This window comes from Atractosteus spatula, chromosome 7, assembly GCF_055471065.1.
Source record: "Atractosteus spatula isolate fAtrSpa1 chromosome 7, fAtrSpa1.hap1, whole genome shotgun sequence".
Taxonomy (NCBI): domain Eukaryota; kingdom Metazoa; phylum Chordata; class Actinopteri; order Semionotiformes; family Lepisosteidae; genus Atractosteus; species Atractosteus spatula.
Genome location: NC_142712.1, coordinates 9,679,541 through 9,707,088, shown reverse-complemented (window position 1 = coordinate 9,707,088; position 27,548 = coordinate 9,679,541). Strand labels below are relative to the sequence as shown.

At 36.9% G+C, this 27,548-nt stretch overlaps 2 protein-coding genes across 2 annotated transcripts; both read left to right on the top strand.

The window, feature by feature from the left end:
- The first annotated feature begins 390 nt into the window (after positions 1 to 390).
- Positions 391 to 13,045, top strand: prcp (prolylcarboxypeptidase (angiotensinase C)). The gene is made up of 9 exons (XM_088921494.1): positions 391 to 655; positions 4,122 to 4,262; positions 5,402 to 5,503; positions 6,100 to 6,281; positions 6,603 to 6,760; positions 7,205 to 7,377; positions 8,299 to 8,463; positions 8,891 to 9,078; positions 10,475 to 13,045. The coding sequence occupies exons 1-9, from the start codon at positions 473 to 475 to the stop codon at positions 10,698 to 10,700; spliced, it is 1,518 nt and encodes a 505-aa protein (XP_088777620.1). The 5' UTR covers positions 391 to 472; the 3' UTR covers positions 10,701 to 13,045.
- A 9,928-nt stretch (positions 13,046 to 22,973) lies between these two features.
- Positions 22,974 to 26,751, top strand: fam181b (family with sequence similarity 181 member B). The gene has a single exon (XM_088922055.1). The coding sequence runs from the start codon at positions 22,992 to 22,994 to the stop codon at positions 23,970 to 23,972; it is 981 nt and encodes a 326-aa protein (XP_088778181.1). The 5' UTR covers positions 22,974 to 22,991; the 3' UTR covers positions 23,973 to 26,751.
- Positions 26,752 to 27,548: the final 797 nt, after the last annotated feature.

Genomic DNA, 27,548 nt, shown 5'->3' with positions numbered 1-27,548 from the left:
ACAACTGTTGTGACCGTGTAATGACGCAAGTTTAGTATTTGGAATTGATGCACAACTGAGTTGACGTGCATTCATATTATTTTTAATGCCTGCTATATAATTCTTTATTCAATGTATCGTAAGCGGTTTAACATACTACTTCGACAGATATTTTTTTAGCATTTCTTTTGTGTCAAAAATAACTTTAAGGTTATACAGAGAAACTCTGAATTGAGGAATAAATGAACAAAGTGAACACATAGCTAATTGTCTCCGAATTCCCAGAATTGCTATATTACTCGTACTGATTTAAGTCCCCCACCCCCCACTTTACTAAGGTTAACTACATCTCGTTAGTGATGCCGAGTTTCTTTTCCTTCCTCTTTTTAAACTCGAACTGTCTCTCTCGTCTTCTACAGATAAACCAGGAAGTCTTTTGCGCTGTGATTAGGTCCCATTGCTGCTACGCTTCACTCCGGTTTGTCTATGGAACATGGCATCTCATCTTAACGCAGTCATAAGACTAAATGTCACTAGTTTCCTTGCTGTAGGTCTAATTTGTTTTCACGTAATTTCTGCTTTTAAATCACCGCTTTTATCCAGACGAGGGGTTGTCTCAAATCCTGAAACACGGACAAACTTCATTAATTATAAAACCTACTACTTTGAACAGAAGGTAAGTACAGTATTCCGTCACTCTCGGTGACCATGAACTGTATATGGCCAACCTGACTTGTGTGTGTATAAAGTTAAAACTGTTTTTTGTGTGTAATTTTAGTCTAATGTAAAATATTTTAATGTAGCTGTACGAGTATTGCATTAGTTATCTGGATTGCTTTTCGATAGTGGGTGACCTGTCTTCAGATGTTTTTGTGCAGCAGCATTTCATTAATTTAAATGTTAAAAAATAGTCAGAAAACTTTCATTTTTTAAAATAGATTTTGTTTACTTATTAAAGTAAACAGCAAAATAAACCTGTGCTTAGGAGATGACCAATTACTTGATTATGCCGGTTTTGCTCATTTTGGAAATGACAACCTACCTTTAAATATTTGCATTTTATTGGTCTGTTTTGTTAGTTATCTGTTGGTTACAAATAACATATCTCTGTTGAAATGTATGCATTATCATTGCAATTTACTGTTTGTGCTTTACTGAAATGTAACTTCAAGTGCATGAGCTCCGTGGAGGTTTGACTAATTAGAAAGAGAAGGCGCGGTGTTACAGCAAACTTTTTAAATTAGATTTTAATTTGTCGGAGAGTTGCATAATTAAATCACCGAGACTCCGGAAGTTGATCTGTATGCCTGCTGTAACTATTTCTAAATGGAATTATGGACATTTTGGTAGATTCTTTTACTTTTGAGGGAAAGTATGACGGTAAATTGTTTGCGCAGCTCATTAGTAACTGCTGACATTAACAGGATTTCCCCTAGTATTCTATTTACTACTGCATAAACAAAAGCAGCGCTGATTACTTTTGCATACGATCTATTTCCGTTTTGCCTTCGCTGTGTGGAAGTACAAAACCTATTAAACAGCTTCTGGTTGTGCTTCTGTTCGCAAAATAACACCAGAGCTCGCAACTTGACGAAATAGGTCCTGCACAGGGTGTGTATTCAACTTTCCTGAAAAACTACCCAATGTGGTCAGCATCGTTTTTAGTTGTGCATTTCCTGAAGGAAACGCCTGAAATCACTGTCGCCTGCAAATCACTGATACGAAGGGTGTTTTTTAATATGTGCTTATTTTTTTTTCTACATGCTCCCACGTTGAGGCCAAAGTCGTCTATTTATCACTATCCTTTGCAAAAGAGAATTGCATTTGTAACTTGCCGACAAATAGCGTGTGGTCAGGTGACGTTAACTATAGCTGAACTTAGTCATGTGCTCATCACAAGACACTGTTTCAGCATCGGTTCTTCATAAATCTGTGCTGCTTTAGCAGTCTACAGGAAGTCTGCAGTCGATACGTTTTTGCTTACCAATTGAAAGACCTGAAATATTGATTATATTTCCTCAAGTGTTTTAACAGTGCTTCACTATATTAGTAAGAGGGTATATGTTTACAGAAAAATCTGTAGCTGCCTAATTTCCATACTGTAGATTGTTGCTGTGCCTACTCTATTATTTTTGCACGCAAATAGCAATGCGCTCCCTGTCTGATAGTTAAATAAATATGATCGACTTCTTAAGAGTCCCATAAAAGGCTGTCATATGATACTGAATCACTCCTGGAGGAATTCTTCGATTTCCTTAGGGACACAATTTCTCAAGAATTATTTGTCAGGACTTAATTTGTGACATGTACAGAAAAAACATATCAGTGTGCTGTGCTTCTGTGGACTGGGGTGCCTAGACTCTGGAAAGAATAAGTAGTCTAGCAGTTGTGTGTGTAGAGGAAATCCTGAAACCTGCTTCTGTATCTAGGAGGGAAAAAAAACTACAGGAAATCCTTTTATAGCTTCAGATTTAACAACTTGTAGTAATCTCCTCTATTGAAATGCACGCTACTATGTACTGTTAACTTTTTGTCTTAGATTTCTTAGGAAGGTAAATATTCTGTATTTTATTCGACCTTGTTTTCACACGAGACGTGCAAAATATGATTAAAATGACTGTCTAGCCTGTTTTTTTCAGCACTAGGAAAGAATCATCTCAAAGTCTAAGGCAGTTTTTTTTTCAGACTATATGTAGCGATTGGATTTAAAGGTGTTGCATTACTTTTACATGGATCACGTGTTGTCAGTTAAACAGGTTGTTGTAGGGTTCAAAGTAACGTTTGTGTTATCTTAAGAATTATAAAGATGTATTATTCTATGGAGCCACAAGGGGGCAATGTTTAACTCTTTCCGTTTTGGATCAGTGTTACTGTATAGATGTTAATGCACTGGACCTTAGTACTTAAAAAAGAAAATATTTTAACACCTCTCAGTAGAATGTATGTGTCTTCTTTAATGACGTTTATATGTAGATAATTATACCTCTGGGCGTTTCTTGTATATAAAAGGCCATCTAATCAAATCATAATTTCAGCACTTTAAGGTTCACTTGTTGCAGATTGACAAAAGGTGGCGCTCTCTTCGTTTCTCCAATACGGATTTTAATTTGGCGTGAACGCAGGGTTACTATCACGTATAAAAGGATTATGTACTTGAACAGTAAATTGAAACTTCGCTTCGCATGAATTATTATTAATACATTATTTTATATGCAAATTCCTCTGTTTTTCACGTGTAAAAAATGTGTAGAATTTTTGTTTGGAATTGTAATTTGTAATGGTGATTCTTGGCCTTTCAAAGTCAAAAGAGAAGAGTACTTCATTTTTTCCCCAGGTTATACAGTATATTTGAGTAATTTCATGAACATTTTATTTACATACCTTTTGCCATGTTACTACTGCTTGATATAAAAGAAAAATATATCATTGATATATAGGTTAGAAGTGTTTGCATTTTCAACAGGCTACTTCTGATGGAATCCATAATTGTGCTGACACAATAGAAAGACTGGTGAAGGCTTTGGAAAGAATGACTGCTTTTCTGTCCGAGAATCTTTTTTTTTTACGGATAATATGCTGTTATTATGTAAGCAGCAGAGAAGAAGGGGGGGGGGGACTTTCAGTGAAGGTTATTGGGTGGGTTTCAAGTAGGGAACATCTCCTTTGTAGCACACAGCGGTGGTGTTTCGGTTGCTCCTCTGTGAAGTTATCTGCGGTTTTAATTCCAAATGGGGAGAGTGCAGAAAAAAAGGAAGGGCACTCAATAAGCACTGATGTTTAATGAAAGGATATCACAGAGCTCTGCTAAACTGGAACTAATTTGGCATCCCTGAAACTGGCTCTGGATTTTAATACAAATTGAGGCTAATTATCCTCACACACAACCACGGGGCTGTCTTTTCAGAACGGGGCAATGGCACAGGGCCAGGTTGCTTATATTTTGAAGACACCCCCAGATTTGCACTGTATCCCTTGCAGGTGGTCATACATCGCACTCTCAAAACCCTTTCCTGTACACCCCTTGACGCTAGCTCCACGTTGGCTTGACATGCAAATCCGCTGAAAGGCAGTGAGCGTGAGAAATGAAATGCAGAAACGACTAATGCATTTCTGTTTGGTCATTGGTGTTTCCTTTATTACAGATTGATCACTTTGGCTTTGTTGAAGATGCAACATTCAAGCAGAGGTACCTAGTAGCTGACCAGCATTGGCATAAAGATGGAAGCCCAATCCTGTTTTACACTGGAAATGAAGGAGACATCACCTGGTTCTGCAATAATACAGTAATGATTCTTTCTTTTGGTCTGCACTGTATTGGTAGTATTTGGTGTACACTGTAGATAAATATGACTGTTTCCCATGGATGTGCACATGATCAAATCTACAATCATGCAGTAGGTACAGTATTTTAAGCACTGCTTTGACTTTGGAGAATATATGCTTGAATTTGGTAATGTAGTAGTTAAAACATCTGGTCATCTAATGATATAACTGATAACTTAGATTGCCATGAAATTTCAGAGAAGAAAAAATGCTATATTTCCTGTTATATAGATTGTTTACCATATCAACCCATTCATAATATATTGGAGCCATTTTCTCATGGCTTTCTTACTGGTCACCAAGAGAATACCCAACATTTGGCTCTATTCTAATGAGAGAAATGATTGTTTTCAGCCCAAGAGACCCCAGAAAACATTAAACTTAGGTGGTGATGCACTTCAACCACTACTGACCTGGGTGATGTGCAGCATCCATTACAGAATATATACTATATAGTATCTGGAGAAAATTTCACTCTTTTTGTTATGGGTGAAGTGTATGGAGGCCAGACTGTAGAAGTCTAAAGTGTAATTTTCCCAGTACACAAGATTAACATTTCTACTCTTGTGGACTGCTCCATAGGCTCTTTAATGGCGTGTGCTACCAGCAGAACCTCAGTTTAATGCCTCATCCAAATGGCAGCTCCTCTTACGGCAGTGTCCCTGGTCACCATACTGGGACTGGTTTACCCCTGAGAGAAGACTGCCCACTAGTGATCCATGAACAGTTCTTAGAGCTGTAACTTGGTTGTCTCTGTATGGACCAGCCCTGACCTTGCTAATGAGATCAGTTTACAAGGAGATAATGCTGCGGTCAAATGCTAGGAGAAAGTGTGTTCAGCCTAAACATGTTTAAATTTCTGTTTCTGGGGATCCGCCTCCTGCAAAAGAACATGCTGAGGTTAATTCCATCAACCGAGAATAAAATAAGTGTTTCAGAATAACACAGTTTGGAATTAACCTCTGCTTGCTCCTGTAAATCCTTTTGCATTGTAAATATGCTCAAAGCTCTTTTCAGGAAACATTTCTTGATGGTGAGTAAATGTGATTGAGTCCATTGTTGAGCTAATAGAAAGTAATGACTTTTCTTTTATCTACAGGGTTTCATGTGGGATGTGGCTGAGGAGCTTGGTGCAATGCTAGTGTTTGCAGAACACAGATACTATGGAGAGTCCTTACCATTTGGAGACCAGTCGTATAGTGTGAGTATGTTATGGTTTGTTATATCTGTACTGACCATCCCACTGTTGCACTGCAGAGCATGCTATATATATTTTTTTATAAATCAGGGTCTGGATTAGATTTTCTCAGTCCTCTGCCTGGATTATTTTTTCAGAAAGATTTCGGCTGCAGCCTTCTTCACTGCACTTAGCTGTCTGTGTGACTTCATGAGCGAAAAAGCAAATGGTATAGAAATACATTTTAGCAATGTTCCAAAACATGATTCTTGATTTCTGTGATTTTCCCATTCCCTGTAGTTTTACATAAATTTTCTGGAAAATAAGGACTTGAAAAGTCACAAAATCATTCCAGTTGTACTAAGGATTTAATCATATGTAGGCATTTTGGGATAATAGGCCATTGATGCGTTTAGTGAGACAACACTTCTGTCTTTCTTCCACTTTCCCATTGTTCATCAATTCATAAAGTTCAGCAGTGATATGAATTTCAAGAGCAAGTTAAAGGAGAGGTAGTTTTAAGATGCGTTGTACTTGTGTTCAAAAATATTTTGTGATGGATAATTTGTGTTTCACTCCATTCCTCCTGTATGATCTTCTTTTTGGCTTTTTGCCCACAGGATCCAAAATATCTGAACTATTTGACCTCAGAGCAAGCTTTGGCAGATTTTGCCGTGCTCATTGAAGAACTGAAGAAGACTGTGCCAGGTGCCCAGCAAAGCCCTGTAATTGCTCTTGGAGGCTCCTATGGAGGAATGCTGGCTGCTTGGTTAAGAATGAAGTATCCACACGTAGTTGTGGGGTGAGTCCTTTTAGGATTTTAAAAGCACACTGTAACCCGTTCCTTGAAAGGTAGTGTTTTTTAAGTTGCATAACATTTAACGCGTGCTTTCAGAGTTGCAAACACTGTGCGTGTCATTGTCCAGACTTTGCAGAAAAATTAGTTCTATCATTTTAACTCGAGTCGCACTTTCTCACCCCCAAAGTGCCCACACGTGCAAAACTGATTAAAAGTTTGTTTAGCTTGGACCTTCCATCTGTCCGAACTTGTAGCGGTGAAACAATCCATTGGAGGCAGCAGAGATCGAGGAGGAGCAGTAAGACATCTGCCACTTTGTTTCAGTGCCCTGGCTTCGTCTGCTCCAATATGGCAGTTCCCAGGGCTGGTGCCATGTGGTGTTTTCTACAAGATCGTGACTGATGATTTCTCCAAGAGTGGGAGTGGCTGTTCGGAAAGCATCAGGAGATCGTGGAAGGCAATTGATAATGTGACATCGACAGGTAGGGCTTTTTTCCTCCTTTGCTGGCTGTGATCTGGGCAGAACAATTCACACAGTTTCCAGGACTTGATAGAGCTTCAGGACGGGTTTCCGTCTTTGTATTTCTGCGCTGTTAGAAGTTAGGGAGGACAGGATACTTTATATAATCCTGAAAAAAAATAAGACTTTGTCTATGTACAGTATGTGCAAAATGCTAACTTTATAAATAACAGCCCATCAAATTAAAACTTTTTTTTGAGTTAATATAAAACATTTAACATTTTAGAATACCACAAAGTGTGTCATTGGTCTTCCCCCACCCCCCCCATATAGAATAATCTTACTGATATTTATTTTTTTGTTCATTAAGGCTGCCTGTATGGTACTGAAGCTGATCTGAAGATATTTTAGTCTGCTCTTGATTTTTATGGTTGCATTCTCAAATGCTTTTTGTTTTTCTGCATAGAGGAAGGTCTGCAGTGGCTCTCCAGTGAATTTCGACTCTGCACTCCGCTCAAGAAGAAGGAGGATGCCATGGCTGTTAAGAGCTGGCTGCAAGAAACCTGGGTCAATCTGGCAATGGTCGATTATCCGTATGAAGCCAACTTCCTTCAGCCCCTGCCAGCATGGCCAATTAAGGTAACAGGAAAAAGGAAAGGGAAAAAAAATAAATAAAAGTAAATATAGAAAGCTACTATGTGTAGCTGGTTTTAGATCTCCTTCGCTGAAAAGGTCAAAGGTGGATAGGATATGAATATATACAAAATCGGTTAACTTGCATAACACAAAATAATGACTCGTTCGTTATTATTTTAGTAGAGTTTGGGATTTGGTCCAATTGCAAAGCCTTTTGATCTCTGTGGGTTGTAGTATTTATATACTTAAAACTGGTCTCAAACTGCTACCTGAACTGTACAGTATTATTACTTTTTTGGAATATCTCCTCAATCTTTCACTTTTTTTTTCCCCTTAGTCCAACAATCCTAATGAATAGCTTCAGGAAAGACAAACGCAAAATGGTAATTTTCAGCTGTTTGGCTTGGTCCCGGTAATGTATGCGACCCCTATGGGTGGTATAAGCGGTTTAGGCAGTAGCCGTAAAGAGGAGCTTTTTAATGACAAAGCTAATGTGATTATCTTAGTGACTGTGAGAGGAGGTATTGAGGGCTTACGGGCTAGAAATGTGTTGGCAGAGCTGAATGTATCAGTCTAATCCCATCTGAAAAGTAGGTGGAAGATGCTTTGGAGAGCAGTTGCATTTTTTTCATGGTGTAAATTGCTGGTCTCCAGTGGTAGAGCATGTTTGTAGCTTTACTCAGCCATTGGCCTCCTCCTTCAGTCACACACAAAAGCACTGTGGAGAAAACCTGTGCAGATAAAGTATCCTTGCCAACTTCAGGAATCCCCTTGAGACCGTGAAGCATTAAAAAATGCAATTGTCTCTACCTTTTTGCAGAGAAGTCATATAAAAGATTAAATATACTGTCTGAAAATGTTACCTTTCTGATCTGTTTTAACGAGCTGTGTTTTTTTTGTGTGGCTCCTCATATTTGCTCTTAGGTTGTCTGCCAGTATCTTAAGGATCCATCTCTGCCAGACACAGCTTTGCTGCGGGGTATTTTCCAAGCCGTGAATGTGTACTACAACCATACGGGAAATACCCAGTGTCTCAATACTTCACAGACTGCCACGGGAAATTTGGGTTATGTTGGCTGGTATTATCAGGTAGTGACTAATTTCAACTTCAATTCATGCTTTCAACATATAATTTTTGTAAAAGTCATAACATTCTCCGTGTAGATAAACCTCGAACAAATGTATTATCATTTGTTAGTAATAACAATCAATGTTTTCAAGATCATTTTTTGGTTGATGGAAACGCAACTTTAAATGAAGTTGTTTTACTTAGCATTCATAACATTGAGCGGAACCCGATTGTGGCACAAAACCTTTAGGCACCTACAGTCATTTTTTTTAATTCACGTTTTCTCAAGTATGTTCTATTAAAATCTCTGCTTGAAATAGCCCTTTGAGTATTCTAAAAAAAAGTCTAATGCAAGATTTACAATGTCTGTAGTTGCATTTTGCTTTCTTTAGTTGACAGTTTTATTAACTGCAAGAAATGTTAAGCTGTTATCTGAACACTCCTCAGGCCTGCACAGAGATGGTGATGCCCATGTGCTCCGATGGTATCAACGACATGTTTGAGGCCCAGATGTGGGATTTCCAAGTCTTCTCTGATGAGTGTTATGGGCAGTTTGGGGTGAGGCCTCGAGCCGATTGGGCCATTACTGTATATGGAGGGAAGAACATTAGCTCTCACAGCAACATTATCTTCAGGTAAATACCGAGAACACAAAACCTGTTCCCTTGCTTTTCAAACATGTTCTAGTGGACCTTGCAAACTCTTCTTCAGCTGGCAGTCCTCTGAGGCCTATAAGCGTGAATTATGATGTTGATCTACACAGGAGGATGGCCCAAGATACGTAGCTGCCATTGTAGTATTTCTGTATCCCAAAGCCTGACTTTGCAATACTAAGACAGACTGAACTGTGTAAAATTATCGTTATGCATACTAAGGAATAAAAATGTTGCTTAGCGTGTGTTCCACTCTTGAATGACTGGAATATAAACTTTGTTTTGAAATCTTCTTCCCATTAAATTTTCTTCCTTTTGCCCCCCAGCAGTGGGCAAAGTTTTGACCCACTTGGTGTGTGTGTCTGTGTGTGTGTGTGTGTCTGTGTGTCTGTGTGTCTGTGTGTCTGTGTGTCTGTGTGTCTGTGTGTCTGTGTGTCTGTGTGTGTGTGTGTGTGTGTGTGGGCAGTATTCTTTTCACAATGAAGGCTTGAAAACGAATGCTAAAAAAGCTCCTTGAAAAGCAGTGGCTTTCTATTGTGAATTAGGAAGATTTAACAGGAGTTTTTTGGCCTGGCATATTCCTTTGATTGGCTCAAAGCCCACTGCATTCATTTACCACTATTTGTTGTTATGCTGCTTTGGTCCCAGCAGGGCAGGGGCTTCATGTTAAGTTCTGGGCGGAAGAATTCACCCCAGCCTAATATTTTCCGGTATACACATTTAAGTTAAAAAAAAAATCAGAAGAGCTGACCAAAAATACAATGTTGTTATTATTAACAGTCCATGAGTAGAGGTCAGTTCTATGTTGAAAAGTAACAATTAAGAAGCCAAATTAATTTTGGCTGTGGAGCCTTGTGAACTGAAGAAGCCTCCGCAGCTGAAATGTTTTTTTATTCGTGCCTCGCTGGCTGACACAACTCTCTGCTCTCACTTTTTTTTATTAGACTTCCTTGTGAAGCTCAACCTTTACAGTTTCCTGAATATGAAATGTTTTCTACATAAATACAAAGTGCATGTTTACGATGAGTACATTATGTAATGAATTCCATGTACTATTAATACAGGTTATACATCCTGCCATGTTAAAGCACATGAAGAAAGGATAGTTGTTGCCAATGCTGTCTGTTAACTGGGAACATTTTGTGTGGAATTCTGTAACTAATCTGAAGTTTTAGATGCCAAATGTTAGGTCTAGGGATGTGTAATTTAATAAAACATCATTGATTGCTACCAATGGAAAGCTCATTTTTATGACTGGTTAAAATATGCTTCTTCACTGAAACCACCCACCTCCCATGTGATCGCTGGTTAGACTTCAGCAATGTTAAACAAACTGTAATACTGTCCCGACTTACTTGAGAATGTTTTTGTTTTTCAGCAATGGAGGCCTAGATCCCTGGTCAGGTGGTGGGGTGACCCAGAAGATCTCAGGATCGCTGGTGGTCATTATGATTCCTGAAGGGGCTCATCACTTGGACTTGCGTTATAACAACGCCTACGATCCGCAATCTGTGCTAAATGCTCGTGACTTGGAGGTGCGATATATGAAGAAGTGGATAAAAGAAGCAGCAGATTCCAAATCGCCCAGTAATCACCTGCCTTAGGGTGATTAGAACTTAGCTTTGCAGTCTCAGGTCTATGTAATGCTGTGTTGGTTTTGACTTTACTAAAGGTCTCAAATATCTGTTGGAAACAAAAGCACAGAGTTGCAGTCTTAAGAAGGGAACAACAGTGTGGCACAGTCATACTTGAAATTAATTTGCTTTAATGTTGGTGTTTGTAAATGCATAATTTCATATGTGTTCAAGTCTGGATCTACACCTCTTACCAAAATGTCACCTGTAAAACAATGATTTGGACAAATTTTCTGTATAAAACTTCCTTTATGAGAAGGTGTAACACTGTGATGTGTTACAGTTAAAAACACAGCCATACCGTTCTCATCTGTTTTCTCTTCTTTTAAGGCTTTATCTTTCAATAGGATTTCTTGTCTGAACATTTCTTGATTGCACTTGTACTGTTTTGTGGTTCCTTTTAAAGAGACCGTTATAGCACATGTAGGGAATTGGAGTTGTCATGACTATTATTTGTAGGTTTTATAGGCTTATTTGTAATGTTTTTAGTTGTATGCTGGCAAACTCCTTTGCTAATAGTATATTTAAAATATCTATTTCTACTACAAGTGTAAAGCACCGAATCATGTAAAATTTCTGAAGAACCTCAAGATAATCAAGGATGAAGAATCATAGTCAGGCGATAATGTACTCGTGGATCTACTATGACAGTTAAGATGTCATCATGCATGTTTTCTATCACCTTTTGTCTGAACATTGCGCAGAGTTATCCTCATCATTAGTTTCATAGTAAATCAGGAGTCCTAAGTAATAGTCATAATGTACCCACTGGATTTCTGTTCATGTCCTCTTACATTGGCTGCCCTTTAGAATCTAATGTTTGGTTCGTGGCTGGGGTTCATCACTTACCTGCTGAGTCCTTTAGAACATCCTGGTGCCTTAAGAAGAAAGGGCTGTAGTTGTGCTGCATTCTGGCACCAACTGGAATGATGAAGTGGCTAAACTTGGTGCTCCCTTGATTTGCTGCATGGTCATTTGGAGTATCATCAAAAAAAATTATGAATAAAAAGATCATTCACAGTGTGTGAGTTGCTTAGATGTACTCCTGTTCATCAGACCAAAGGGCACTTTTTTTAAACATTGGCAGTGGTGATGGTGCCTTTGTAAGCCTTTACTTAGACAGCCAGGATACACTTTCATTTTAAGCAAGTTAATGATAAATTCACAGCCACAAAAGTATTCAAATAATGATGATATTGTTTTACTGAAAGGAGAGATTTAATGAGTTTATTGTACTAATTTTGTACTGAGTTGAATATTTCTTAACCTCTAAATGGACAAATGCCTTCAGTTATGTTATATTTTATATTGAGATTTTTAATGGAAATTTAGAAGGGCAGGACCCTACCATTTTATATGCATTCTTTGAGAGAATTATGCTTAAACCAAATCAGATTTGGGCAGTTTGTGCAAAAATAATTTGTTCTCATTGGGGGATTATTTGCATTCACTGCAGTGTCTGTCTTCAATTGGAATTGATGCCTTTCTTCATTTGGAGTGGTTCTTTTGAGAAGGATTTATGTCTGTATAGACATCCAGAATTTCAAATTTGAAAAAATGGCTTGCATAGAATTATAGTGACTCATCTTCTTGAATGATGCTTACAATGAGTATCATTTCAGTAATGCTTCATTAGGTGTTTGTAGCATGTCATATATTAGATGTTTTATGATTATTAATCTGTGCCTTCTAAGTATCACATTAAGCATACTGCATGTTAGTCATTATAACTCACACTGGCAATAAAACGATTAGTAACTGACATGTACATCTTCAAGCATCACAATTATTTTCTTTTTTTCAGTCTGTTGAATCCCCTGTAGAGCCATGGGAGTAAAATGCTGTGGTTTTTTGGATGCCGTTTAGGTAATTGAAATGATAAATTGTAAAGTTTTCAGACATCATTTCGAGTTCATTTATCAGGGATCCTCTAATACTAAATGTGTATTGTTCTAAAAAGAGCAACACAGATTTGTTTTTGTCCTCATCTTAGATGATACAGAGTACCTATAAATTGTGTATGGAAATGGAAGGACAAAGTGCAGTGTGGAAAACCATTAAAATGGTCACAATTTCATATATTATTTTATATTGTTCTACAAATAAGCTATATTAGGATACCTGATGCATGCCAAACTTCTTAAACTTTCTCTACATGATTTACCTAAATCTGTGTTGTTTTTATTCATTGCATTTTTTTTGTCCTTGCATTTAATTTTACTGCCTTTGTTTGAGTTTCATGATCGTGTCCTGTCATGGATTTGATTTTCTTTTCCTCCCAAATAAAATTGTGGTCACACAAAGAAGTTTTGAAGATGCAGTTGTAACAGTTGTTCTTTGGAGTGTGAGAGAAGGAGCATAATCAGACAGTTAAAATGAATGTCGTCTTCACTACAGAGGAAATCCCCAAAGGAGCTTTTATGAAAGCGGTCTCCATGGCAATTATTCTGGTCAAAGTCACTGGCTGATGCAGAAATAGGAACTAGGTAACCACACTGATAAGAGTAGATTAGGGAATGGAAATGACAGGATCTGCTAATCATACCGAATGCATTGTGAGGCAATTGCAGCTCAAACAAAGAGAAATCGTCTTCTCATGGGAGTAACTTTTGACTGGTTTGAATCCTTCCTTTGTTTGCTACATAATGATTTCACACAAAGCAAACAAAATGGCAGGCAAGTTCCTTTCACACTCAGATTTTTTAATACATCTGTGTTATTTTCCCCCTTTTCATATGAATGTCCAAAATTAGCAGGGATAATAACTGTTGTATGTACCTAATGAAAGGTAAAAACAGGTGCTTGTAGGAAAAGAGATTCTATGAATAATGCATATATACCACTGAATACATAAAACCTGTTTTAGCTTCCATTCTTTAATCCTCCTACAGTACATTGTGTTGAACAGTACAGTAATATACAGCTATCCCATTTGGCTTTATAGACAACCTAAATAGTACTCACAATTAGTTCTTTTAGATTCTAAAACAGTGAATTCTCTGCTCTGCTTTCGAGTGGTACTTGTAGTTATTCATATCTGAAATCTGTTGGGTAGATGCAATCAAACACTGTATAAATTGAGGTTGGCACACTAAATACTGCATCATGAAGAACATCAAGCCCTTCATGTTCTTTTAGGGACTTTATTTATCGCTTGCCAAGTGCTTAGAAAAGAGAGTCAGCCTGCTTTTGACGGTTCCTTGCAGGGTTGTCAGGCCTATAATCTTGGATGGACGTGTTTGGCTTTCAGAGGATGAAAGAAAATACCATAAAATATCTGGCTTCCCTGAGCTTGTTGAATAAGAGCTAGGGAAGTTTTAGAAAAGGTCTGCTTCACTTAAGAGTTAAGAGCTGGAGATAGAAGGATTGTTATTTGTTACTATTATTTTTGCAGCACGTTTTATTCCCTGTTATTAAACAACAGTTCATTTTTAAGGATGACTCGCCACTTTTCGAATCAATTGGAGCCACTATGGGTATTAATTGAAAACTGATATTATAGTCATTCCCCATGAATGATCGTTACTGATACAGTTATATAAATTATATATTGCAGTATTTCATTGTACAGTATTATTATAAATTAAGATTTCATTTGTGTAACTTCAAACATTTTTGCGGGTTGCAACTAGAACATCAGTCCCACCACAAGAAAGTAGACTGTTCATTTTTCTACTTATTTAATTCTTATTCACCCCAGTCTTAGCTGCTGCAAATGTGAGTTCATCATAGTTCACGGCTACATCTTTGCCAGATTCTTGTCTTGCGTTTTAAATTGAGTGCTCTGAGGGTGGCGCTCACCAGGACAAGTGGACTGAAAATGGATGTATGGCTTGATCGAGTGGCAGCCCGGATGTCAGGAAAGTGCAGCACACTGGCAGTGTAAGATATGCAGCCTCCCCTCTGCATGTGCAGTTAGTTTTTGAACACTAAGCCTTCCTCTCCCTCATTAAGGGTCTCATACACGCTAGTGATTTAATAAGAAAAAATCTGAGAGAACTAATAAAAAGACTGGTGGGAGGTGAATGCAATAAATTGAGAAAACCTGAGTCATGTTGGTAACCTGCGGGATTCTTAGGTCACAAAGCAATTTACTGGGGAGCCTCGATGTCGTTAAATTGCTATATCCAGACAGACCATGCCCTTCGGTTTATGGCTCCCTGCTAATAGCATTATTAATACTATAGACAGCCAGCATGGGGGAGACAGAAGAATGGAGGAGAAACAGATGAGAAGTGGAGAAGTGATGCTTGATGTCCAATAACCTTTACAGTACACAGTCTAGTCAGTCAATTCCTTTTTATCAGCATGGTCCTGAAGCAGACTATCTGGGTTGTATTTGTTTGAGGAGGCACTGTGCAGAGGGTATATAATATACTTTACATGCGTTTCTCCTTGTCTGAGTTATAGTGGTACTCATTTTAATAAGGTGCAGTTCATTCCCCAGCATTATCAGCAATAATCTTTGGCTTGACTGTTTTTTTGTACCCAGATACTTTTCTTTTACTGACAGATGTTAATGGGATGGGAAGAAAAAAAAATCCCTATGTGTTGTTCATGTGATGTTTTTTTCAATCAGCTGATTCTCATCATTTTCTTGTGCTGTTTTTGAGCTTACATCATGTTTTCTTGTAAATTATAATTAAAAGAATAATTAATTAAAAGAAAAGATTCCTACAGTATTTCATTAGTGATGTTCCTAGATAAAGAATACATTAAAGAAGTCAGAAGGACCGGCAGGTACCAGGGTCAGTTTCTTGCTAAATATTGTGCACTCAATCAACTTTTAACAGACGTTCTGGAAGTAATGTACCACCACTGTCTTTGCATACCACCAAGGAATCAAAGCGTGGTCTCTATTTCGGCTATGCACACTCACGATGTGTACCTTTCAAGGTTCCCTTTAGGTTAAATGTTAAAATTTCAGATTATGACTTTGTCCTCCAAAAAAAAGATGGGGAGGGGACCGAACAGTCAAAGTTCTTTTACAACTTTCCACAGGACTTTGCAGAAGTCATTAATTTAGTTGCCTTTTCTTTTTTGTCTGACACTCCCATCAATCAGATTTCTTATTAGTATTCTGCCGACCTCTTGACCCGAGTGCTCAGCCCTGTCTGTGTCAGAATGCAGACAGAGACCACACACCAGAGGAGAGAGATTATGCCTCAGTGTGTCACATCATATTGGCCCAGGACGTGGAGACAGGGAGACTTGTGAATTTAGCAGCATAATCAGTCCCACTAGCATGCAAAAATACATATGGCAAAAGATGTCTGATGAGCTGCAGAAGAATCAAGAAAGAAAAGTTTCCACATAAAAATATACCCCCTCTCTCTCTCCAGCTGTATGTAACTCAATTCTAAAATGTATTTAACTAATAAGCAATTATTTTAATTTGTAGTATAAACAAAACTAACCTATTTATCTGAAGGTCTCATTGAACAGTTTAATTTAAAATATATTACTGTAGCCCTGCAGAAAATAAGCTTACATGCTACTTTTGATACTTTTTATATAATGTCCTGATTTAACAAAATAAGTATTCTGGGATTCAGTTAAAGATGTGCAGCTGTCCTGAGAACTTTGGTCATGTGCTTCCCTTCTTAATGACATTGATGCCCTGCTTGGCATCACTCCTGCAGGCGATGAAATTACTATCTGAGAAGGAGCAAGAGTGGATCATCTAGAAAGGCATTCGGTTAAGCAACCTGGTTTCAAACAATTCATCAACTTATGTAATGTTATGCTGAACAGGTGCTAAACAGGATCTACTGAAACACATAAGGGTAGCAACATAGTGATGTTCACAAGGTGGAGGAAAATTAAGTCTGAGTACCAGAAATCTTCAGGAGAACCAGATCATTTAAACTTCAAGTCCAGAAGGTTGAAAATGGTGGTATTCTGATAATTCAGTGAATGCCTTTATAATGTGCTATATTGTCTATTGCAATTCCATATTCAGTGAACTCTTCATACAGGTAAGTCCATCTGATGAAGAACGCTTTGGAAGTGTCAGATCACTCCCAAACAAGAGATTCTTCTTTCGGTAAAAGGATACACTGGCAACCTAATCTTTTAGACTCAATTTTAACAATACTCCTGTTGACTAAAAATTATTTGTAGAATAATATCGTCTAACCTGACTGAAGTGATTCCAGAATAAATTGCCCACAGAACACAGCAGGATTTATACATTTACCCTAACGTTATGTAAAGGTGGTAGGGCAACTCTTTACAAGAGTTCTTGAGAGACATAACTTGCTTAACTTAACTTTTTAAACCTTTAAGTAGGTGGATTTCTTTAATGTTGTTTCTTTAATGAGGTTTTACATTATGCAGAATTTTTTTTTTGGGGGGGGGGGATCCCACTGTAAGCACCTTAAAAATGTTGCATGCTCCATCCATCATGCATTTTAACTGCTTCTTCCAGTTCTGGGTTGATGGGGAGCTGGAGCCTATCCCAGCAAGCAATGGGTGTAAAGAGGGATGCACCCTGCAAAGGATATCGATCCTTTACAGGGCAGACACACACATTCACACCAGGGCACCTGAAGGAAACACACACAAACAGAGGGAGAACATACAAGCTCCACACAGACGGCACCACACGCCCAGAATTGAATCCAGGGTCCCAGCACTGTGAGGCAGCAATGCCACGCACTGTTATATTCTAGTAAATGAAAACGAAGACCAGATTAATACAACAGGGAGCACAGGATAGAGTTTGTTAAACACTCAGCGACCTTCTTGAACCCATTTCAAATGGGATACAAATACTAGCAAAATTCATCTTAACCCAACATGCCAAAAAAAGGCTGTTTCTATTTTCATAAACAAAATAGAAGAACTTTTGTGTCAGTAAAAATGCCAAAAGATCATCAATGTCTAAAGTATTTTGAGAGAAATCTAAAAGTGCAGGTTCTTTGAGGCTTTTCTTGAACATACAGTCAGTGACAAGGCCCATTGTATTGTAAAATACCATTTGCACACCCCCTTCACTGATCCTCAAACCTGTGAATCCTTTTTTGCAGCTATGGAGGCTTGTTTCCGGAATTGGAGTGTCAGGCTTATTAATGTGAGTGACCAGGCAGTACAATGGTGGGGGAGCATTCAATGTGGTGCAACCAAAATGTCAGATATTTTTCTGCTGATGTCATTTGTTGGACAAAAAAGTGGACTAGTTTAGATGAGACTAAGATGTGTGGCTCACAGAAAATATTGCCGGATACAGAAGTAAGTGGGAGAGCAGGGCTAATGATTAAAATAAGAATAAAGGCTTTTGTTATGGCCAGAAATGTTTAAGATGTATGTAATACAAAGCTAAATAACTTTATTGATTTCTTATATATTAGTTTAAAAAGCTCATCAGATTATATAATAGGCACTTTAATCTTTATGAATCAGCACATTTTATAATAACACTTGAAGATGAATAAAAGGATCATTTTGAATCCAGTTATTTTCATTGGTTTAGTTCTGCATAGACATGCAAAGCAAAAACTAGTACTGTATGTTGCGGGGGACAGTAAAATGGTTTCTATTTTTTACATTTCTCCGGTTATACACTCTTTAAAATTCTAGTTATTATGGACTTTGAATGAAAAGACACAGAAAGAAGAAGCTATCAATAGTTCTTTAAGTCTCTCTTTGTGCTTTTTGTGTAAAAAAAAATGCTCATAAAACTGTTCTTTGTGGGCAGAGAAAAGCTTGTTTTTGCACTGTTGCTACGTTTCGCATTGTTGCATGGCTGTTTATTGTGTGTCGATGGCAGGCTGTCTGTGAGTCTCTTTCAGGGCAGAGACTTGTATTGGGCAGCAGATAATTAGATCAGTGCTATCAGTTTCACTGTCCCCTTTCTCCCGGAGGATTTACATGATAATGACAGTTTGTGCTGTTCACTCTTTCTCTTTAAAACGCCTTCACTTTTTCCCAACACTGAATGATTCACTACATCACCTTGAAATGCACTTTCAGAGCAAGACCAAAATAGAAAATCCTGGGAATACTGTCAAAATAACATTTAAAAGAACCTTAATTCAGCAGTCACATTAAAAACTCAAGGTTGCTGTATTGTAACCTTCATTCTCTGTAGAACTGAGAAAGCATAACAGATTGATTCATGCTAGAAAACGATGAGTTCAGGAACTTCAGTTGTTCATCTTTATATAAAGCTCTGGAAATGTTTTTGAAATTGCATTTCTACCATTTTTCACAACAACGTTTTAGTTTTATTTACTCCTAAATGTAACAGAAAAGTTGTACCTTTATAAGTAATAATGTTCTCTTTGATAAACATCTTATCATTAACATCTCTTTATCATAGTAACTTTAATTTCAGTGCATTAGTTTTGTCGGTATAATCGCAACTGAGTAAATATTAAATACCTGAGCACTTTAAATATAGAAACTTTAATCAATGGTTTTTATTCAGCAACTTTTTTTCTAATATTATTGTTGTAAATAAAATGATGCAAAAATAAAATGAAATTGTGCTATTTTTCTTCAGCAATCTCAACATTCAATCTAAATAAATACAGTGTACTTTCCTGCCTTCACCTCTTTAAAATCTCACTGTAGACTTGGCACCTGGCCTCCCTCTTTTCTGTGAAAAGAAAAATCCTTTAGAGTACTTCATTGCAGGAACAACTGATAGATAGCCTTTTACAAATGATCAAGCATTGTGCATTCTCATTTCACTGGCTAGATAGCCAATTAGTACAAGTATTCTACTTGTAATTAGCAGGAACAAGCCTAAGAAATTGCTATATTGCAGAAATACGTTAGTCATAAAAAAGAGCTTAGATTGCAATTACCAGAAACTCTGTTACTATAGCAATGCTAGTGGTGACCAAAAAGCATTTGGGTACCTAAATGATAAAGCAATTTTAATGTGTAGTACAATAAGGGCTGCTGAGTCTCTCATCAGTAAATGCTTGTTAAAAATTACAATTACTGATCAAACATTCAATATCAAATAGTGCTCTTTATTCGAATGTTTTCAAGATGCATGTAGAATATTTAATATATATCGAGAAAAATGTAGCCCCTCTTTTGCAGAGTTCTTCCATGTGCTTGTATAAATCATTAAATGAACCTGATTGCCAGTTACAGGTAGATGATGCCACACAACAGTAAAGGCCCATATTATTTAACACCTCCTTATGACAAGGAGAATATCTTGATAAATTAATATTCTTAGCAGCACAGTAAAACTGTTTATAAATGAGCCACTTTCGCGAAATGTCAAGTCTGATGGAGAAGGAATGGTTTTGCATCTACAGTATGTCTTTGTTTAGATTCCTTGATTATTTATAGAGTCACATTTTAAAGTCTTAATAATATGTCAAAGATTTTAACAGAGGTGTTAGACCTGTCTAGATTCTAAATGTTTCTCTCCTGCAAAAGCATCTGACAGCACACGTACACACAGAAATATGCAGGTCTCCCTGGTTCTCAGCTAGTCCTGTGCTTGCAAATAAACTTCCTGTAAATGCATCATTGTTTACAGGGTAGTTTCAGTCATACCGTGGATTTCTTAAGGTCAACATTTCTTCTGGCACACTGAGTTTGAACTGCACTTTATTCCCCTTTAATTTAACAGCTCCGGCAGCTTTTCCAGTTAAATCGACTGTTCATTATTGAGCCCCATTTTACGAAGGGCTGTGAGGTGCAGTTTAATGAATCTCTGGCACAAAGCTCCCTTTCACTGCTGGGGAAGAATAGGAGCTATTTAGACCCTGTAGGGCTGTACGTCAAAGGCAGCCCATAATAGTTGTCAGGCCAGGGCAGAAATTCCCACTGATATGGGAATGCACAAGAAATCAACTTTCACCATGAGCAGATTAAGACACAATCGAGAAAAGGGAGAAGAAGCTCTGAAACAGTGGCACCTGTTGGAGTACAGAGATTTTCCCATAGAAACTGATTCTCCCACATGATTTTACAAACCCTATCCATTGATAGCAGTGTTTGGGTTGAAGAGAAGGAGGCAGATTACCACTTGTCTTTCAGGCTGTGAAAAAGTCACTCCCAAGCAATGTTCTGATAATTTGAATACAAAATAATCAATGTTGAAAAACATTTTGAAAAGCGATTAAATATTGTTTTCAGTTGACGTCTTTCTTTTAAATGATTATGAAATATTTGAACTCTGGGAAAGGTCTTATGGATTACCTGTCCTAATTTATAAATATCAGTACTTACGTCTTAGATTCCTTGTTGGTTTGCTGCTCTCTTTTTGAGAGCAGACTCTTAATCCTCCCATGTTTGAAGAGCTATTTTAATGACAGCCACCTTTCTCTCTGAGCTTTACATTTAGATTTTCTTTACTTTGGATTTTTAGTTATAACTTAATTTTTGTCCTATCACAGTGTATTGTATGAGGTACAATATAGAGTACAGGTCAAAAATAACTCCTGCTCAAGTCTATAATTTATCTATTTAAAAGAAGAAGCTATTTCAGATTTAGTTTACAAATAACTATATGTTAATGTAAGAATATTTCCCCCTTTTCAGAGGTCATCCCTAGAGTCTTGAAATGTATATATAAAAATAACACTAGAATAACACCTTATAATACAAACATTTATTCTATAATACTGAATCATCCCTGATGATATATGAAATATTGTGCTACAAGTCTAATAAAAAAAAAGAATAAAAATACTTTGTTAATTTTCTTTTCATAAAAGTAATACATTTTCTTGAATGTTGTCTTTGGACACCAATTTAAAACTATTTAAAAAATAAAATAAAAAGTGAATGTAAAAGAAATTATGCAAAATAAGCTTAGGTCCGAGCTGCTATGAGTTTTAGGATGTGATAAAGTGCTCCACCAAACCGTATCTGAGCTTCTTAAGCCATTTAATGGCATGAATTCAGGACAGCATAATAGGATCTGGATCTTTTAACCCCTTCTTAAATTCACCGGATATTCATTTACTGCAAGTCAAATGCAGTATGCAGCCATTAATCTGCTATTCAAGAAAAACGGGGAAGAAGGACAGGAGACAGGAAATTTGGAAAAAGAGTTCCCACATTTGAAAAGACATTCATTGACATTACCTATCTGACACATGTGAGACCCAAATTGTATTTGTTCTAACATGAAGAAAATTTGACCAAATCTGAGACGCACACAGTGTAGGTTACACGTGTCAAACTGGAGAACGCAATAAGTCAAATTCCTCTAATATAATTGTTTTCTTAATTGAATACATGAACATATTATGGAGAATTCTGAATGTTAGAATCAAATTCTTATAAAAATACAAAAAATGCTTTTTGTTGTGATTACTACAAAATGACTACAAGACAGAATTTTGTATATCATTTTCTTAAAAAGCAGCTTCTGCATGTTGTTTTTTTGTGTGCATGTGTCCAAGGCCTTCTCTCCGATCAGTTGTGCTACCTGTTGAAATATTACCACAAGATAGCAATTCTACTGATTAAAAACCCCATGAAGGCCTGCAATTTATAAAATAAAGCTTCAATAAATACAATCATAAACTATCTTGAGGCAGCTTTTTAACACATTTTTAAGAAAAATTAACTCACCTTCTTAAACAGAAATTGAATTGGTGGAGTATGGTGCAGTATTTGTTTTTCTTGAGAAGTCACATTATAATTGAATTTAACTATGTGAGGTTGCTTTTGGTAGTAATGTATCTATATTTTTCATGTTTTCAGAACAACTTTTAAAATTGTAATGAACAATTTAATAAATTCATATAAAAAAGAAAATTCTCTGCATCTGTACAAACCCCAGTAGTGTAAATACATGATTTTCCTTATTGATGGCTTTCAGTTTTAACCTGTTAAAGCATCACAGCATAAATTATGTTTTACCAGTCAGGTAATCTTTATACTTGCAAGCATAATGAAATAAAAATAAGAAAAGGCGCTATTCTAAGTAGCTATTGTTTCTTGTCACAGCAGGACTTCTTGGACAAATCCCTCTAAGATGCAGGTGGTCAAGCGTGAGCAAAGAGTTAAGTCCTGGGGTCCTCCAGACCCTCCCCTTTGATGTTCTGACATCATCAGTCCAGCCCCCTGAAAAATCCCTGAGCTTTCCCTCACACTGTCAGTTAGACATCAGCTTGGGAGAGTTTCAAAGTGTTGAACTGCAATCGCCAAGACCAAGGGTTTGTAATCCCACCCTGGAGCAAGAAAACAAACAATAAAAATGTCCGCTTAGATTCCTACTTTTTTGAGGGATGCACTAGAAAGTGTAGGAGGAATAAGTCACCTTTTTACAAGGAAATGGCTGTTCAGGCTGCGATCATGACCCCCCACTTTATGCATTTTTGTTTTCCTGGGTCTGTCATGGAATACGAAATGGACAAAAGCTTTGACGGGGGCGTCCTGGGTGAGATGGATTGTGAAGGAGACTTCAAGGAGACCACCAGGGACCTACTGAGCTTTATTGACTCAGCTTCCAGCAACATCAAGTTGGCACTGGACAAGCCGGTGAAGTCCAGGAGGAAAGTGAACCACCGAAAGTACCTGCAGAAGCAGATCAAGAGGTGCACAGGCATGATCACACCTGGGAGTGGAGGGCAGGAGGCTGTTAAGAGACAAGGTTCGCCCCAGTCCAACCCCGGCACCAGCTTCCAGTGTAAACCTCCACCGAAGAGGGAAGGGATCCAGTCCAATTTGCAAAGCAAGAGCCTGGCTGCCCTTTTTGACTCAGTAAAGGACATCAGAGCGGAGAAAGGGAAGAAACTGCCCCTGCGACACCGCAACCTCCCCCCTTCCTTCTTCACAGAGCCTGCCAACAGCTCAAAAGTCACGTCCACTTCCGGCATGACCCTTAAGGACCTGGAACGAGGCAATCCCGAAGCAGCCGAATTTTTCGAACTCCTTGGTCCAGATTACAGCAACATGATCGCCGATCAAGATGCCTTCCAAGGTGCGCCAGTGAGAATCCAGCAAGAGGCGGCTTTGGAACCTGGATCTTATGATCCTCAGCATTTGGTTGGGGGATTCTTATACACAGAGCCCTGGAGTACTTGCAGCAGCCCCAGTAAAAAAACAGGGATCTGCAGCTTAAATTTAAATGAGAATATGAGGACTATCCCGGTGCAGCCCCCTGTATATTGCCATTCTGACTCGGCTGTAACGTCGCCCCAAGAGGAAAATGCTTCGGGCATGCCTACGTTCGCCCATTTTTTCACAGATTGCTCCCTTCCACAGTACGACTACAGCAGTGGATATAACAGAACCAATTTTTCTTCACTTTGAAATAACATATTTATTGCATCTTGATGAACTTCCTGCTGTGGAAATAAAAAAAAATTGAAAAGTCAAATGGAAAACAAAGTGCAGATTAATAACAACAAAGCATCAGTTAAATTCTGTCAGTGCATTAGTTTATATGCACTTAAGGTCTCATATCTTACACTGGCCTGATCCTTCATAACAATTAATTTTTTATTAAATTGACAACCTCTTTCAATAATCTACAAATAACACCTAATCATCTCCTTGAGATTTCATTAGTTAAATCTTAAAAAAATAAGACATTTTTTCTTACAAGAAAAACGTGCACAGTGCAGTTTAAGTTTTGCTTCACTATGCTTGTACAATACTGTATTATGGGCCTATGAAGTCTGAAAGTTGAAGGTTTCATGTTTTATGAAATTTGATGTGAATGATTTAGTATTGGCATTTTGAAACAGGAACTTGCTAACAGGTTATCAGCCATTTTATTTTTCCTCAGGGAGTTGCAATGGTGACCATAATTTTGTAATCTGTTGATTTTCATAATCATTGTCTCAGAAATACTGCTATCTTATGTAATTAATCTATTTTTTTGTTTAATCCTTGTGCTATCCTTGTAATATAATGGAGTTGATGCATTCTATCAAATATTTTCTGCATCACAGTGGATCCCACCTATTAAGAAGGAGCTGCAATGTTTTTCTTACATTAGTGTTCTGTTAAATATATTTGCAGATGTTATATGGTAGAGTTTTAAAGTTTTAATGGCATCCCATTATAGGTTTGAAGGGTTGATGTCTAAAATATTATCAGATGAGATGCACTTGACGTTATTGCATAACTTTATAAATCGGTGAGGTGGTAAATTTAACTTACTTTCAAGGAGAAACATTGAAACTGCTGGCAGTAACAGCGTGAGAGAAATCTACAAAACAAGAAGTTAAACAGTGGCTAAGAAGTTAACTGTGTTTCATCCAAATTTTATCACTCCAAGCTCCAGTATCTTGGGCAGAGCAAACAACGGACTGACCCTTTTTCTACCTGTGTTGCTTTCGTTAGTTAGTGGTCAACAAATATGATTGTGTCCTGAATGGTATACATACAGCAAAACTGTAGGAAGCAGAAGTCTTCTGCAGTGCAAAGAGGCAGTTCATCCAATGTCCAGAAATAAAAAAGATTTTATTTGCACTGCTGCTCAGAGTAGATTGTTTTATGTATCTAAAAAAATCTTTAGTAAAATAAAGCATCTGACAAAGCATTTAATGTTGATATGTTGCCCTTAAATTATTTAATATTGAAACCTACCTTTGAAAAAAGGTGAAAGTAGCAGAAAAAGTAACTCAACACATACTATTCGATGGAGTGAATTGACTAAGATAAAAGGTCTTTTTTTATTTTGTCATTTTAATTTGGAATATTAGCCCCGTGAGGAAACTGTAAATAACAGATGAATTCAATTAAAGATGTAAAAATGGGTTGCAATTAAATAATAAGAAGTTTAAGTATGTGGGAGGCATAAAACTGTATAAACATATTCACAACCCATTACATTTATTTATTAAATTCGGGCCCAAATACAATTGAAGGAGTAGAAAACAGTTTGTTCTATTCTAAATTAGTCTGTTTTAGTTCTTAAGCTGACAAGGATTGTCGTCACTATATTCTTAATTTGTGAAAGACAATCTAACTTCTTTTTAAACATCTCTCTATTCTCACTTAACCGTCTCATAACATAACTAATACTTGTTGCTCTGGCATATATAATTAGCAGATTTGATTTGCTAATGTATGTGGCTTGCTATCCTTTGCTCTTAAAATAATTTTTTAGGTAAAAAAGTATGTTGTGATCAAGAAATGGAGGTTAAATAGACATCCTTTTGGTAGTGTTACTCAGCTGAAGAATGACTTATCCAGCCTCTGAGGAGAGTTACTGACACTGAAGATTTTTTTGTAAAAGTAATTATTCAGCCCGTGTTTTCACTTCATTTTCCCCCCAAATATATACCATTTCTTTTCTATAGTATTTTAACGTATTTGAACTGGAATTTCAAAAACATAATCACTGAGGTTATTGCTTGTTAGAGATTCATAGATGAAAGTAAACTAATGTCTTTTTCTATTGTATAAAGAAACAAGGCTTTCAAGTTTCAGGTTTAATATTTTTAAAGTCCTAATTAATGCTATATTTACCATTTATGGCACTGTCTTCCACATCCCAAGACTGAACAGTAAATGTCCACCTGGATTTCAGAGAATACCTTGCAACACTTCATGAATGTACACTAACATAGGCTGATATCTCAATATAACATTTAACCTAATAGTCAGCCTCATGTAATTAATTGACTGGGGAAAGTACGTTAAGAATACATTGCGCTTTATTAACAGAACTTTCTGAAAGCGAGAAAAGTGAAACAAAGAGAGAAATAGATCTGAATAATGAATACTGACACAAAATAATTTATCTGAAAAAATTTTCTCTGTAAAAATGGCATCTTGACTGATTGAATGCTTCTTTATGGTAATAAAGGAGTGGTATCTTGATTTTGCAAAAGTTATAAGATTTCTGCAGTTGCTCGTTACTCTTAATTTGTAGGCGGATTTAACTGTTTTGTAACCTGGAATTACTGGGCAAGAGTGCCAAGAATGGTTTTGAACAGTAAAATGTACCTGTTCCGGTTCTGATGACTGCAAATTGTATCGTTGATTTGAAGACTTACGGTATCAGTGAAACACAAACATATGTGTACTGCTGTAATCTGATCATACCAGAGAACAAAATAAAGCTGGTCTTTATTTCCATCGCTGACTGTTGTATTGTTGCATGTGAGCTTGATGGTATTTAAGGATGCAATTAATGACATTAATGCATGCCTCCATGAAATCTTCACCTTTTATTGTCAGGTTATTGCAGAAATTACATATCTATTAGACTCATTGTATAAAATTTTATGAATCAGAATTTGCTTTTAAAACAGATAAAACCGTATAAAACATTCCTGATTTCATGTACTTGTAGATTCACAAAGCTTTGAGGTGCAAAATGTTTCTAGTGCTAACAAACCCATGATATCTTAATAACTAAGAAACTTTAAGATAGAATACATATGATTTTAAATCAAATAATGAAAAATAATCTATAAAGTTATAAAATAGATTTTAAATAATATTAGTGTTCATTGTTTTTTTTAATTTTTTAAAATTATTTTAAATAGCTGAAATGCTAAAAACATGGTATTTAGCATGGTAAAATTAAATAGTCTATGATGCTTTCCTTTGATTTATGTCATACTGAATAAATGGAATGATTAAGCTAATAAAAATACTTTTATTAAGAGCTTCTACCTGATGATTTCTGGCCGCTATATATATCTTCATATCCCCCCCTAGTGGTCTGTAACAACAGATACTCCATTTTTCAAGAGCAAAAATGGAGGAGCAAGTAGTTTAATTTTGGTAGAAAGCTTTTGCTTTTTCTGTCTAAAAATGAATAAATATTTTGTGTATTTTATTTTTTGTTTTTCATTTTCATTTTATTTTTATGAAGTGTTTTTATTCACCATTTTAAATACTGCTACTACAAAAAGTTAACTTATC

Coding starts and splice junctions, on each gene's coding strand:
- prcp (XM_088921494.1), top strand. CDS start 473: ATGGCATCTCATCTTAACGCAGTCATAAGACTAAATGTCACTAGTTTC. Junction 5,504..6,099: donor TTGGAGACCAGTCGTATAGT/GTGAGTATGTTA, acceptor TTTTGCCCACAG/GATCCAAAATATCTGAACTA. Junction 7,378..8,298: donor TGCCAGCATGGCCAATTAAG/GTAACAGGAAAA, acceptor ATTTGCTCTTAG/GTTGTCTGCCAGTATCTTAA.
- fam181b (XM_088922055.1), top strand. CDS start 22,992: ATGGCTGTTCAGGCTGCGATCATGACCCCCCACTTTATGCATTTTTGT.